At 48.0% G+C, this 13,306-nt stretch overlaps 1 protein-coding gene across 1 annotated transcript in view; it reads right to left on the reverse strand.

Moving 5' to 3' along the window:
* The window catches only part of slc25a21 (solute carrier family 25 member 21), a 71,552-nt gene that overhangs the window by 11,225 nt on the left and 47,021 nt on the right, over positions 1–13,306 (reverse strand). The window contains exons 3-4 of the mRNA XM_052085597.1: positions 12,374–12,422; positions 904–987 (exon numbers count right to left, since the gene is read on the reverse strand). Of these exons, the coding sequence (XP_051941557.1) occupies positions 904–987; positions 12,374–12,422 (133 nt within the window). The remainder of the gene's footprint in view (positions 1–903; positions 988–12,373; positions 12,423–13,306) is intronic.

Consider the following 13,306-nt stretch of genomic DNA (forward strand, 5'->3'; position numbering starts at 1 on the left):
GGTTGACTCAGGAGAGCCCCCCGCGGGGTGGGATGCTGCAGCACTATTTGAAAAAATGCCCAAATTTGGGGCCCGCAAAGCGAGATCGTTGAAGTGGATTTTCAGTGTGTCGTGACGCGTTCCAACACTTTCAAAGTCAGGACGGGACTCAGATTGGGAGATTTCCCAGGCTGTCACCGCACACGGCTTCGCGCCACCTGATGCGCTTTTTAAATTTTTTTAAATATCTGCCGTAAAGCTGTCGTCTCGCCGTTAAACGCAAGCGGCCGACACTTTCTCTGACGCCTGCGCTGTCTCAACGAGCTGTCACTGCAACAGGAGGAATCGAAGGAGGAGGAGAAGAGGGGCCGGTCAGGCCGCCTTCACTTTGCAGTGAGTGAAAAGAGGTAAAAAAAAAATTTAAGCCAAGAAAAAAAACCCCATCAAATCTCAATGCACACAAAATTTTCAAAAAATGTGGCACGTGAATCATTCTTATGATCTCATTTCGATTCTGTTGGATTCAGTTTCAGCTAAAGTCATTCGTGCTAATACAAAGTGTCGATGCCGAATGCAACATTTTATGAAGTACAAGTATGACTTTGAGCCTCAAAGAAGTACAGTGGTACCTCTACTTACGAATTTAATTGGTCCTGCCAGAAAATTGTGTCAGTCAAGACGCGTTTCGCATGTAAATGCCCTAATCCGTTCCAAGTGGGGTCCAAAATCCATTTCGTGTCACTTCCCGTGTGTATTTTTCTTTCAAGTCTGCCGATTTATCCGAAATAATTCAGAGTGAATCGCCAAACGGTGTGCACATTTGACTTTTCGCCGATCGAAGCCGTAGGAGGGCGCCAAATGTTTTTCGGACTACCTCTGGACAATAGCTTAACATCTTCCGTCCCCGTAGAGACGAGGACTTACCCTTCGTTGCGGAAAATGGTACGGAAGCAGTCGCCCAGACTCTTGTAGCTGGTGGGGTCGCTGGTGCCCCTCTGAATCTGGAACCTGCGTGCACACAATTCTGGCTGTCAATTCAATTCTGAGCTTAAATTTAAAAAAAAATCAATTAACAGTCACCCCAAAAATGGCCATCGCGTTCATATCACAGGAAGAAATATCCATTTTCTTACATATATATATTTATATGTATTCATTCATTCATTCATCTTCCGAGCCGCTTGATCCTCACTAGGGTCGCGGGGGGTGCTGGAGCCTATCCCAGCAGTTTTCGGGCAGTAGGCGGGGGACACCCTGAATCGGTTGCCAGCCAATCACAGGGCACACAGAGACGAACAACCATACGCACTCACACTCACACCTAGGGACAATTTAGAGTGTTCAATCAGCCTGCCATGCATATTTTTGGAATGTGGGAGGAAACCGGAGCACCCGGAGAAAACCCACGCAGGCCCGGGGAGAACATGCAAACTCCACACAGGGAGGCCGCAGCTGGAATCGAACCCGGTACCTCTGCACTGTGAAGCTGACGTGCTAACCACTGGACTACCGGGCCGCCCTATTTATATGTATATATATATATTTTCAATCATCTTCCCTGCGCCAGGACGAGAGTCTGGTTGGTGCGAGCGCCCCCCCCCCCAGACCCCCCGCCCCCTCCGGGCTAGCATCGGGAGGGGTGGGAGAACTCAAACATTTGTTTAACCCAAGCGGTCCAATTAACCAGCCGACTTCTTCCCCGTCAGCGGGCCCATTTGCAGCCAAGCTCCGAGGGCGCTAACACGCTAGTAAGCTAGCACCGACGACAGCTCTTCGCGCGACGTGTAAATGTTTCGTGTGACGCCGTCGATTTCTTTCCCAGCAAAATTTGGAAGAAGGCTTACTGAAGGCGCAGACTTGCCAATAAAGGGCGCAGAGCGGTGTTTAAATCATTTTTTTTTTTACGCGAGGAACCAGCCGGGGGATCGGGGGGACCACGGAATGAATTAAAGGCGCCCGTTAATAGATGAAGGCCTGAGCGTATTTGAGGCGATAAGACGTCGTTAAACGTAGCTGCGACGCTTTGACCCGAAGAGCGTCAAAAACATTCAAAAACTAACTTTCTGGACTTCTAACGAACACAATTAAAAGCCGAGCGCAAGATTATTTACCGGGGCGTTGATGAATTTGAAAGGAAGGAAAACAAGGTGACGAGGAAAGAATTCCGCGTCATCTGTCTCCAACCGCAAGGTCAATGGGGTGAGCCGTAAGTCGTCCACGCGGGTGCCTGATGGGCCCATAAAGAGCCCCCAGGTTCCACTAAAAGGGCTGGGGGGGTGGGGTGGGGGTGGGGGTTCGTTTTTCCTCATGTTTGTTTCAATGTGTGCACAGATTTGTATCTTGTTCGTCAACAGCCGGATCGAGAGTCTTTCAAGAAAGCCGAGTGAAATATTTGTCTGACAACGGTTAGCGCATTAGCCAAAGCCGTCTGGGCAGCTATACATTGTGGAGGGGCGGGACCCCCCCCCCCCCAAAACAAAACAAAACAAAACAAAACCCAAGGTGGGATCTCACTGAGTGGGAAAGGCTGGCAAGTGTTAGCAAATGTAGCAGATATTTTATTTTTATTTTTTTTGAGGTTCCAAATACGTTTGCCAAAATGAGACAGCAGGCCACAAATGGCCCACGGGCTGCGGTTTGGACATCTTGGCCTTTACGATAAACATCTTCGAGGGGTGTCTCCTCTCACCTTATTCGGTGGCAGTGCCCGTAGATCAAAATAGAGGCGACGGATGGCGGAATGAGATGGACCCTCGGGCAAAAAAAAAAAACGGAAAGATTTAAGACTACAGGGGGGGGGGGGGGGCTTGTAAAGAAATTCAAATCGGGCTTAATGAAAGGCACATGATGCTGGGGGTCAATCTCCCAGCGTCTCCTTCGCCCGGCACAAAAATCGGCCATGAGCCCTGGGTCCGGGTTGCCGTCCCCCGACTCCGCGGGTGACCCCGGGGGTCACCTCATTTCCGCGTGGCCCTCCGCTACCCTGCCATAAAAAGCCAGAGAGCAAACGGCCAGGCGCGGGCCCGGCAAGATAATAGGGGGGACACCAAAAGAACTTGTGGCCGAAAGGGCGGGGGGGGGGGAGTGGTGGTGGTGGTGGTGGTGGTGGGGGGGGGGGGTAATTGTCGAGCCCCCGGCAAGGAAGCAACTCATGTCGCTTTTCACAACTGCTGAGTGTGGAAAGCAGGACTTGAAACGCTCGGAGTTAAAAGGTTGGAAGGACGGAGAGGGCAATCTCTCGTGTCGGGTTTGTGACTTTTGGTGACTCTCTGAGTTAAAAAAAAAAATCTCTATTTGGGCGACAGCACTCTCAAGTGCCCACGGAGAAGGTAGCACACTTCAGAAACGTTGAAATTTGCATTTGGTCACCCCTGTGACATAAAGATTTTTGGTCTGTTTTGCTGCCACTTCACCGCGTCTTGGCTCAATAAAAGGGTGGGGGAACGCTGGACCAGGTCGGAACACGAAACAGTCTCGGCGCTTCTGGCAGATGCATTTGGCTTCCGAGTCGGCCGTGCCGATTGTAAAACTCAGCGGAAAGAAGACCCCAGAACCCCCCCCCCCCCCCCCGCCCCCGGGGGCTACTGTGGAAGCTTCGAGCGACTCATTCAATCATCGCCCGGCTAAGCGAACGGAGATGAAGTACACGCGGAGGTGATGATATCTGAGAGTTCATCAAGAGCACCCCCCCCCACCCCCCCCAGCGCCCACATCCTACTTTCCACGCTCTCGTGTTTGTGTTTTACAGGCCCGGAGTTGCCCGGATCAGGGTGAAGGCAAGGGCAGGTTGGTGCCGAGAAGACTGAGAAGACTCGACTGGGTGAAAAAGAACCTCGTCCGCCCGAATCAGCGTCAAGGCATCTGTCCGAAAACCAGGCAGAGGTGAAAAAAGGTCCTTAGCGAGGTCACGTCCATTCCCAAGTCCAGGCGCTAATGGCTTGCTCTTCAAGATAACATCTTAAAGAGGGGGCAATAAAACCATCCCTGGGAGGTTGCAGGCATCTGGACCGAGCACTCGGTCTCCCGGCGGATTGATGGGTGCGACTTTGGAAAGGTTAGGGCCAGGTGACGCCCGTTTCACGCCTCCCCGGCAGGAGATTCTGACGAGCTGATGGTTTTGAGAGAAGGCCCTCAAACAGAAACAAGATAAATCCGAGATGCCTACGGCCCATCTGGCGAGGCAACGGAACATCTTTCTCGCCCTTCCGAGAGTGGGAAGACGAAAGCCATTTTGAAAACCCAAAGAGAAGCCACGGATGAATTGCCAGGCCACGGCAAACAAATACAAAGAAGCCAAAATTGAGGAAAGGAGGTGAAATGGCGACGACCGACATGGAGCCGGTCAGGAGGATAATCGCTCAGAGAGGTCCAAGAAATCGGGCTTGTCTCGTTTTGGACCAACACTTGGGCTACTCATTCATTCATTCATTCATTCATCTTCCGAGCCGCTTGATCCTCACTAGGGTCGCGGGGGGTGCTGGAGCCTATCCCAGCTGTCTCCGGGCAGTAGGCGGGGGACACCCTGAATCGGTTGCCAGCCAATCGCAGAGCACACAGAAACGAACAACCATTCACACTCACACTCACACCTAGGGACAATTTAAAGTGTCCAATCAGCCTGCCACGCATGTTTGTGGAATGTGGGAGGAAACCGGAGCACCCGGAGAAAACCCACGCAGGCCCGGGGAGAACATGCAAACTCCACACAGGGAGGCCGGAGCTGGAATCGAACCCGGTACCTCTGCACTGTGAAGCCCACGTGCTAACCACTGGACTACCGGGCCGCCCACTTGGGCTACTGCACATTACAAAACAATCTTCGAACCAACGAGGGGAAATTTCTCATACGAAAAGAGCCCATCTGCCAGAGCGCCGCAACGGGAAAGTCTTTTTTTTTTTTTTTTTTTAACAGCCAGACAGTAAATTTTAACGGGCGAGATCATAAACGACGGTAAAAAAAAAAAAGCCCAATTGGGCCCTTGCGCCAAGTATAAGAGGTGTTGTCAAAGATGAATGATTTTGCGCCATCCGCAGTGAGAATGCGGACACTCCGTCATGTTAACGGGGCAAAGGCGAGAGTCTGACTTTGGTGAAGACCCGGCAACATCATTAAAAAAAAAAAAGAAAATTATATGTAAAAAAAAATAATGAATACGTTAAAAAAAATGATATTAATATCTATCTATATACATAAACACCCACACACACACCCACAGAAATTTGATCCCCAAAACTGCCTTTTTTTCCCGCTCTTGAAAAAAAAAATATTAAGGACACTCTTAAAAAAAAAAATTAAAAAAAATTTTTTTTAAATTTTTTTTTTTAAGAGTGTCCTTAATATTTTTTTTTAATAAAATAAAAAATTATATGATTTAGTAGCATTACTGAAAAAAAATATGGATGCCTTTTGTTCGTAATTAGCGCACCATAGTTGCTCAATGTGCCTGCCGGCACCTCCACATTTGTCGGAATTTTTTTGAAATATCGGCAATTCATTTCTTTTTGGCCATGTTTCAATTCATGATTCTCAAATGCCGTCGAGTTGAATCCCAGTTAAAAAGTCATGCTCGGACGGGGGCTTTTTGTAGTCCCCAGTCCAGATGTTTCGACCGTGACGGCTGGTTTCGCTGCGGCAGACCGGGAAAAGATGTGCTTGGAAAAACAAAGAGACACGAGGAGGCCAAAAGTGACACCCAAACATTTTCAGCCGCCTGATGTATCGCTCTTCAGGGTCGTCTTTAAAGGTCCCTCGGCTACTCGCCTGGAGCGGCTCCGCGGAAAAACTGAGCGCATTTACTCACGTTTCCAGTAACTGCTTGCATCGGAGATTTAAAAAAAATAAAATAAAATGAAAAAAAAATTCTCAGGTGTTTAAAAATGGGATATTTTCGAACTTGGCCAAACGCTCTTGACTGAAATGCTGGCGCTAATGTTCGAAGAGTAACTTTGAATAGTAGCGTGATACCACAAAAAAAACAAAAACAAAAACAAAAAAATCTGGCTCAGGAAGTCGGAAGGAAGTGGATTTCATTTCACGGTGGAAAACCAAAACGAAAGATGGCGAATTCAAAAAACACGTCGAGGGCCGGCAGACCGGATGGCACGTGTCCACCCGGTCTCATGGTGCCTATTTGGGGATGAAATATCTCAGAGAGAGGTGGCGCTCTACATCCTTTTCTCAAAGTAGAGCGCGGTGTTGAAAAAAAAATCAATTTTTGACATTCAAAAATTTTTCTCGCAGACGGCGACGTGACACCGCAGATGTGGAGGAGCCCGTTGAGCCGCCTGCGTCGAGCGCAATTAGCATGAACGCGGCGGCCTAGAAACTTCTGAATCATGTTAGCATCGGCTCGTCAGTGCGGCACGTATATAGTTTTGGTCGTTTGGGCTAAATGGGTATGCGGCGGATTTGGTTGAGCGTCACATTGAAGCCTTGAAGTGCACAAAGGGGGAAAATTATTCGGTACAAGTTTGGGAGTTCTAGCATGACCCCCCCGCCCCCCCCCCCCCCCAAAAAAAAATTGGTCTAATGAAAGGTGCGCCTATTTTGGGAGAAACAAAATTGTTGCATCACAGTCTGGCTTGAGCAAACCGAAAAGCGCAGCAGTCTGTAATTAGCCGCGAGGAATGCGAACTTGACTGATAATGATTATAGGCGGCGCGCTAGCGAACGCCGACGCGCACATCTGCTGTTTGCAACCAAATCCCCATCCGAGGAAGGCAGAGCTGCGAGCGAGCGAGCGAGCGAGCGAGCGAGCGAGCGCGACATCTGTCAAAACATTCAGTAGGGAAAACTTCAGAGCTTCATGTTTTGGGCCTTTTCTCATCAAGACGGAAATGTTGCACTGCGAATGGGTCGTGTTTTTCTTTTTTTTTTTTTTTAATTTTTAGGTTTTCGCTGAAATAGTCAATAAAACCCCCCCCCCAAAAAAAACACAAGACCGACTTCCTTGCTCCCATTCCGCCAGTTGAATTGAAAACGCGAACACGCCGTAACGCTCTGACGCAATCCCGGCCACCCCCCCCCCCCACTCCCCTTCGACGATTTAATTGCGGGTGAGGAGTTGAGTGGGGCCGGGGGGGGGGGGGGGGGGGGGGGGGAAGGCTCGCTGACCGCTGACCCGCCCCCGCTACTTTACAAGGAAAGATCAGCTATCAGGCTGCGGCCGTTGCTTTGTGACCTGCTGGGTTGGGGTGGTGTCGGGGAGTCCTCCAGGAGTGACTCTGGGTTCACCAAGCAGTCGGGGGGCAAAATGATGCTGAGGAAGAGAAGGGGGGGGGGGGGGGGAAGGTATAAGGCCCCCGCCCCCGCCCGCTCTCAGAAAGGCAGGACGTCATCCGTCAAAGCCCTCGTGAAAGATCACTTTCAAGAACACACTTTAAAGCGTGCTGTGAGCAAACGCAGGTCAGGTTGCCGTGGTTACCGACGGTTGCTAAAGGGGCTGCTGGCAGCTTTTTCTAATCATCTCGGAAACGTGCTACCGGGTCGCAGCGGACTGGTGTTGTTTTTTAATTTAATTTTTTTTTCCTTCGGATTTTGTTGTCACGGTCTTCAATCTGCGGTGCTCGGACTGCAAGTCAAGCCCACGGATTCAGGTGCGGCCAAAACGCATTTTTTTGGGGGGGCTGCTTGAATTATGAGATATTTTAGGGGTGAGATGAATTACTTTTGGGAGCCGGGCAGGGCATGGGATGCAACAATGCGTACGGGGCAGTCCAGAGCTGGAACTGAACCCGGTAACCTTCTGCACTGTGAGGTCGACGCGCCAACCACTGGCCCACCGAACCGCAATTGCATTTTTTTAATACCATCCATAAGCATCACAACTCTCGCGTCACCTTATGACGCTGACGGCATTTTCCTAAAAGCCGTGGCAGTTACGGAATACGGTCGTATGCTACACCGAATGCCCGGATCTGATTTTAGCCATGTTATCGGGCAGACAACTTTCCCGTTTAAAAGTTACAAAGTCTCACGTAATTCACTGTCACCGATTTGGTAGCAGAGACGCCTGATTGTTGTTGTTTTTGTTGTTTTTGACGCAATGGAGCGTTGGCACGCAGTCTGATCCGGGGGGCGGGGGGGCATATCTTGACACGTCGGTTGCTTCTTGAATTTTTTTGGGCCGTGGTTACAGCTGAAAGTTCGTACGAGTCGACGTTAAAGAACTGTCTTAGGAGTTGCGTGTATTCGGTTCAGACAATTATTTATTTACGACAAAAAAAAAAAAAAAAAATGGAGCAAAGATAATGGCAGCAATGCATAAGTGACACGCAGAATACATTTGTTGCTGTGCCTGTAGATTCGATACGGAAATTATGTGCCTTATGAATCAAAGTTGCAAAACAAATTTTAAAATTTAAAATTTTAAAATTTTAAACAATTACTAGGCGGCCCGGTAGTCCAGTGGTTAGCACGTCGGCTTCACAGTGCAGAAGTACCGGGTTCGATTCCAGCTCCGGCCTCCCTGTGTGGAGTTTGCATGTTCTCCCCGGGCCTGCGTGGGTTTTCTACGGGTGCTCCGGTTTCCTCCCACATTCCAAAAATATGCATGGCAGGCTGATTGGACGCTCTAAATTGTCCTAGGTGTGAGTGTGAGCGCGGATGGTTGTTCGTCTCTGTGTGCCCTGCGATTGGCTGGCAACCGATTCAGGGTGTCCCCCGCCTACTGCCCGGAGACAGCTGGGATAGGATCCAGCACCCCCGCGACCCTAGTGAGGATCAAGCGGTTAGGAAGACGAATGAATGAATGAATAAACAATTACTAGAGGCAATATCAACATTTTGGGAGCCCCCCCCCGCCATCTCCCCACCCCTCAAAAATACTTTCTTTGCTCTTCGTGGCGGACCTCAGGAGCATGCGTTCGCTGTTCTATGTGAATTTTTTGCCAATTGGCATCGATTTGTTTATTTAAAAAGGAACGTTGCAGTTTTTCGGCGCTGCGCAAAACACGAGGAAGGCGGAAGTCGTTGGCGGCGCTCGCGCGGGTGCGGGCGGGCGCTCTGTAGAACCGGATCTCTACACAAAAGAGGGGGGGGGGGGAGTTTGGGGGCAGGGCGGGGGTGGGTAAAGGGATTGCTCTCTAATGAGCGCGGGCCACCTGATCAGAGTCAGATGCCGGCGCCCCCAGCGCGCGGCCCCCCTGCGGAAAGTGCCGCCCGACACCCTTTGTTACCTCCAAGTGAGCTGAGACCAGCCCATGAACCATGTAACTAGGTGCTTTCCAGGTTAATGAAAAGCTGTAACTGGTCTCACCGTCTGACCCAAGACCCCCCCCCCCCCAACCCCCCACCAACCCCCTTTCGTGTACCCCAACATTTCTGCAGGGCCAGAGCCAATTAAGGGTTTAGCTCGTGTGAACTATGCTACATTGACATTTTGAGGCCGATTATGTTCCGGAGCGAGGCTCAAAGAGAATCCGCAAGTCTGGCGGTCGGGAAGGAAAAAACTTACACAGGAAGTCGGACAAACGTAAGAAAATAAAAAGGACGTCATCGATCGATGGATATTGCATCGAGTATCAACGACGCACACCCCCAGAAAATAACGAACTAAAAAATTCAAAGTCTGTGTTTGTCGATTTTTTGTTGAGAAGCGACAATTAATTAAGCAACGATTAATCGGCAGTCGATTAGTCAATTAATCGATGAATGTCTTTAGAAAAAGTTTTAGATTTCTGTGGTCCTCCGTGAAAGCAAACGGATATTTTCGTGGTGTTTGTTTTATTCATTCATTCATTCATCTTCCTAACCACTTGATCCTCACTAGGGTCGCGGGGGGTGCTGGAGCCTATCCCAGCTGTCTTCGGGCTGTAGGCGGGGGACACCCTGAACCGGTCGCCAGCCAATCGCAGGGCACACAGAAACGAACAACCATTCGCACTCACACTCACACCTTGGGACAATTTAGAGTGTTCAATCAGCCTGCCATGCATGTTTTTGGAATGTGGGAGGAAACCGGAGCACCCGGAGAAAACCCACGCAGGCCCGGGGAGAACATGCAAACTCCACGCAGGGAGGCCGGAGCTGGAATCGAACCCGGTACCTCTGCACTGTGAAGCCGAGGTGCTAACCACTGGACTACCGGGCCGCCCACTATGTATATATATTTTTAATCAAATTCGGTCAATTTGTTTGCAATTTTTTTTCCCCCCGACATGTTATGGACCAAACCAGGAAGTGAATCGTAATAATTTGAAACCATGTCCCGTTTCTGAATCATGGTTTGAAAATGTAAACTAAAAATGGCCGACGCGAGTTCGGGCTTGTTTTTAAGGCAAACGATTTGCCTCCTGTTGTGTCACACTGCATTTCCATTTCGGAAAATATCGGTGGCGCTTCTCACGGCAATCAGCCGCGCTACTATTTGCGTGTCGTCGGTCATCCGCAACAAAAGAACGACGCTGCAGGAACACGATTTGATTGCCTGCCAAAGGTGTCTGTCATCCTGGAGAGCGAATCGATGTTTGTTTAGCGTGCGAGCTGCCAGGGTGCCTGGTCGGGTTTTTTGTTTTTAATTTTTGCTCATTTGTTATTCACAGCCGCAGATTTTTGGCAAGTGTCGCTACAATCAGAATCAAAGTACACTAACTGAGATTCAAGTCAATGTTGATTGTTTAAAAAAAAAAAAAAAGAGAAAATAAATAAATAAACATTACGAGAAAAAAATATTGGCATGACTCGAAAAAAAAAGTTTTTTTTTCTTACTGTTTTTAAGTATCAGTGGCTGGTATCGGTAGCCTCTGACATATTACCAAAACTAAGGAGTCCTCATACTAAACCGGCGTTAAGTGAATCAAGTTGAAATGAAAGAGAATAATAAAAGTTGAAAATAGTCATCATTATTATGAGAAAAGAAAAAAGTGATCGTTTGAGAATCAAATTGTATTCGCTGGCATTCCAAATAAGTGAGATTACAAAAGTAAAAAAATTAAAATTATTTATTAGCAAAATGAAGACGCAACGTAGTGAGCAAAAAGTCGAAAAATTATGAGGAGAGAATAAAAAAAATTTTTAAAAAAGGTATTTCATTGAGAAATAGAAGCAACGACAACCCCCCCCCCCCCACCCCAAAACTAATTGCCAACTCTGGAGGAAAAAAGGCGTCGCATTAGAAGCAAAGTCCAAGAAGTCGCAGCCTTAGAAGAAAGTCAAACCGATCAAACGGGAGCTGCTGGGTGAGAACATAATTTGTCACTTTGGGAGGACCCCCTCCCTTCCCCCCCCCCTCTCCTCCTATCCTTTGATTTTGTGTCTTTGGAGGGGTTTAAATTTAGTCCAGTTGGCGATCCATTTGGCCCGCTGGACATTAAAGCGGCAGCCGGAGGAGCCTAATAAGAGCCATGCTCGCTTGCGCGCCCCCCCCCCCCCCCCCGAGTCGCGGCGGAGGCGGCGACTCGCTGCTTTTTTTTCAAGGGGCCCGCTAATGGATTTCAGTCTCCTCGTGTCCCAATTAGCTGCTCGGGAGACGTTTGTGTCTCGCGCGTGCGCGTAAAGTTGCAATCGTACGAAAAGCAAGCTGTCGTTTGCGCCAGCCTCAAGAAAAAAAAAAAAAGTGAGATATTCCGAGAAAGTCGAGTTTTTTTTAGAAATGAAAGTCAAAATATGAAATGGAATTGTACATGATGAGAAATCAGGTGAACTCCTTTTTTCAAACAATTATGAGAAAAAGTCAAATTATTATTAATGCGACGTGAAAAATGAATGATTAAAATTGCCATGATATGACGCAAAAAAATTTCTAATAATTTTTTGGTTGAATTTTCGAAAAATTTACATATTTTGAATTTTTTTTTTTCCCCCGCAAACGCGTGCACGGCGTAAAAGCGTGGCGGCACAACATAAAACCATTGCACTTTGCCCACCCCCCCCCCCACCCCACCCCTCGACCCGGCGCGATGACCAATGGGCCCCGCCGCCCCCTCCGACCCCAACTACACCTACCTGTAATAAAGCCCTCATACCTTCCCACCCGGGTCACCATAAATCACGAGCCTCCTTTCAGAGGATCAAGTATCAGCTTTTATTCGCGCGGTGGCGCTGCCTTGAAAGTGAAAGCGTCTTTGCGTATTTTTTTTTCCCCGTTTTTTTTTTTTTTTTTTAAAGGCATGCCAAGCAATTTATCCAGGAGAGAAAGTGCGGCCGTAAATGACAGACAGCGGCGCTAGGATTTACTGAGTGGCAGTGAAGGGGGCAGGGGGCCTAAGATGTGAAGCCAGAGGTCTCGGCGAGGCCTATGAAAGACTATAAAGCTTTAGTAGTGGCCCACGACCTGTTTATGACACCGGGGTGTGAGGCTGGCCGCCGCGCACTTCGGGCGACAAGGCGCTAGGGAGGTTTAAAAAAACAAAAACAAAACAAAACAACAAAAAAAAAAACATCAGGACGGCTTACCTCGTCTTCACAACATCCAGAGGATGCATCAAGCAGATCTCCACCAGACCTGAAATGAGACATTTTTTTTCAGGTTTAGAAATGATTTTTTTTTGTGGGACTTGGCACAAAAAAACCCCAAAATAAAATTAAAAAAAAAAAACATTTTTTTGACACTGATGCAAGTTTTCAGGAAAAGAAAATCCACGCAACTGTTCACTCAAGAACTCATGGGTCATCGGGATTATTCTTATTTTTTAATCATCAGTCAAGAAACTACACCTTGTGGTGCATTGATCAGTTCTAATGGAAATTTTGTATAAAAAGTTGTTCCTTTTTTAAATTTTTTTTTTTTAAAGGAGGAAATTGACATTGATGCAAATCAACGTTTGTTCCTCATATCCATCACTCAAAGAAGCTACACCTCATTCTGTAACCTCATCAGCTGCGCCAAAAAATTTGAAATTGTTCACTGCAGCAAGTTTTCGGGTCATTCGACCCCGCCCACCGCTCGTCATCTGGATTCAAATTGGAAATTTTTGAAGTTTTTTGTTGTTGTTGTTGTTGTTGCTGCTCTCCATTCCAAAAGGTCACGGAAGGTAAGCCATTTGTTGTTTTAAACTCTTCAAACTTTCCACGCAACCTTATCTCGCTCGTCACGGTCGGAGCTGTTTAAAATGCCAACCGTCACGCTCGTTGTTGCTTTTGTCATCTTTGCAAAGGAGCATGCGACTCCGTTGGACTTGTTTCGACAAAAAAAAAAAACAAAAAAAAGTCACCAGCTGTGTTCTGCATGCAAATATGGAACGTACAATTCAGTCTAAACGACATCTGGAGATTTATAAAAGCGGCGCGGTGCAACTTGTAAGAAGTCACGAGAAAGTCATTCGCCAAAAAATCGCGTTTTTTATATATATATATTTTTTGTTTTTAGAAAAATACTAATGTCGTAAA

This window comes from Hippocampus zosterae, chromosome 14, assembly GCF_025434085.1.
Source record: "Hippocampus zosterae strain Florida chromosome 14, ASM2543408v3, whole genome shotgun sequence".
Classification (NCBI taxonomy): Eukaryota; Metazoa; Chordata; class Actinopteri; order Syngnathiformes; family Syngnathidae; genus Hippocampus; species Hippocampus zosterae.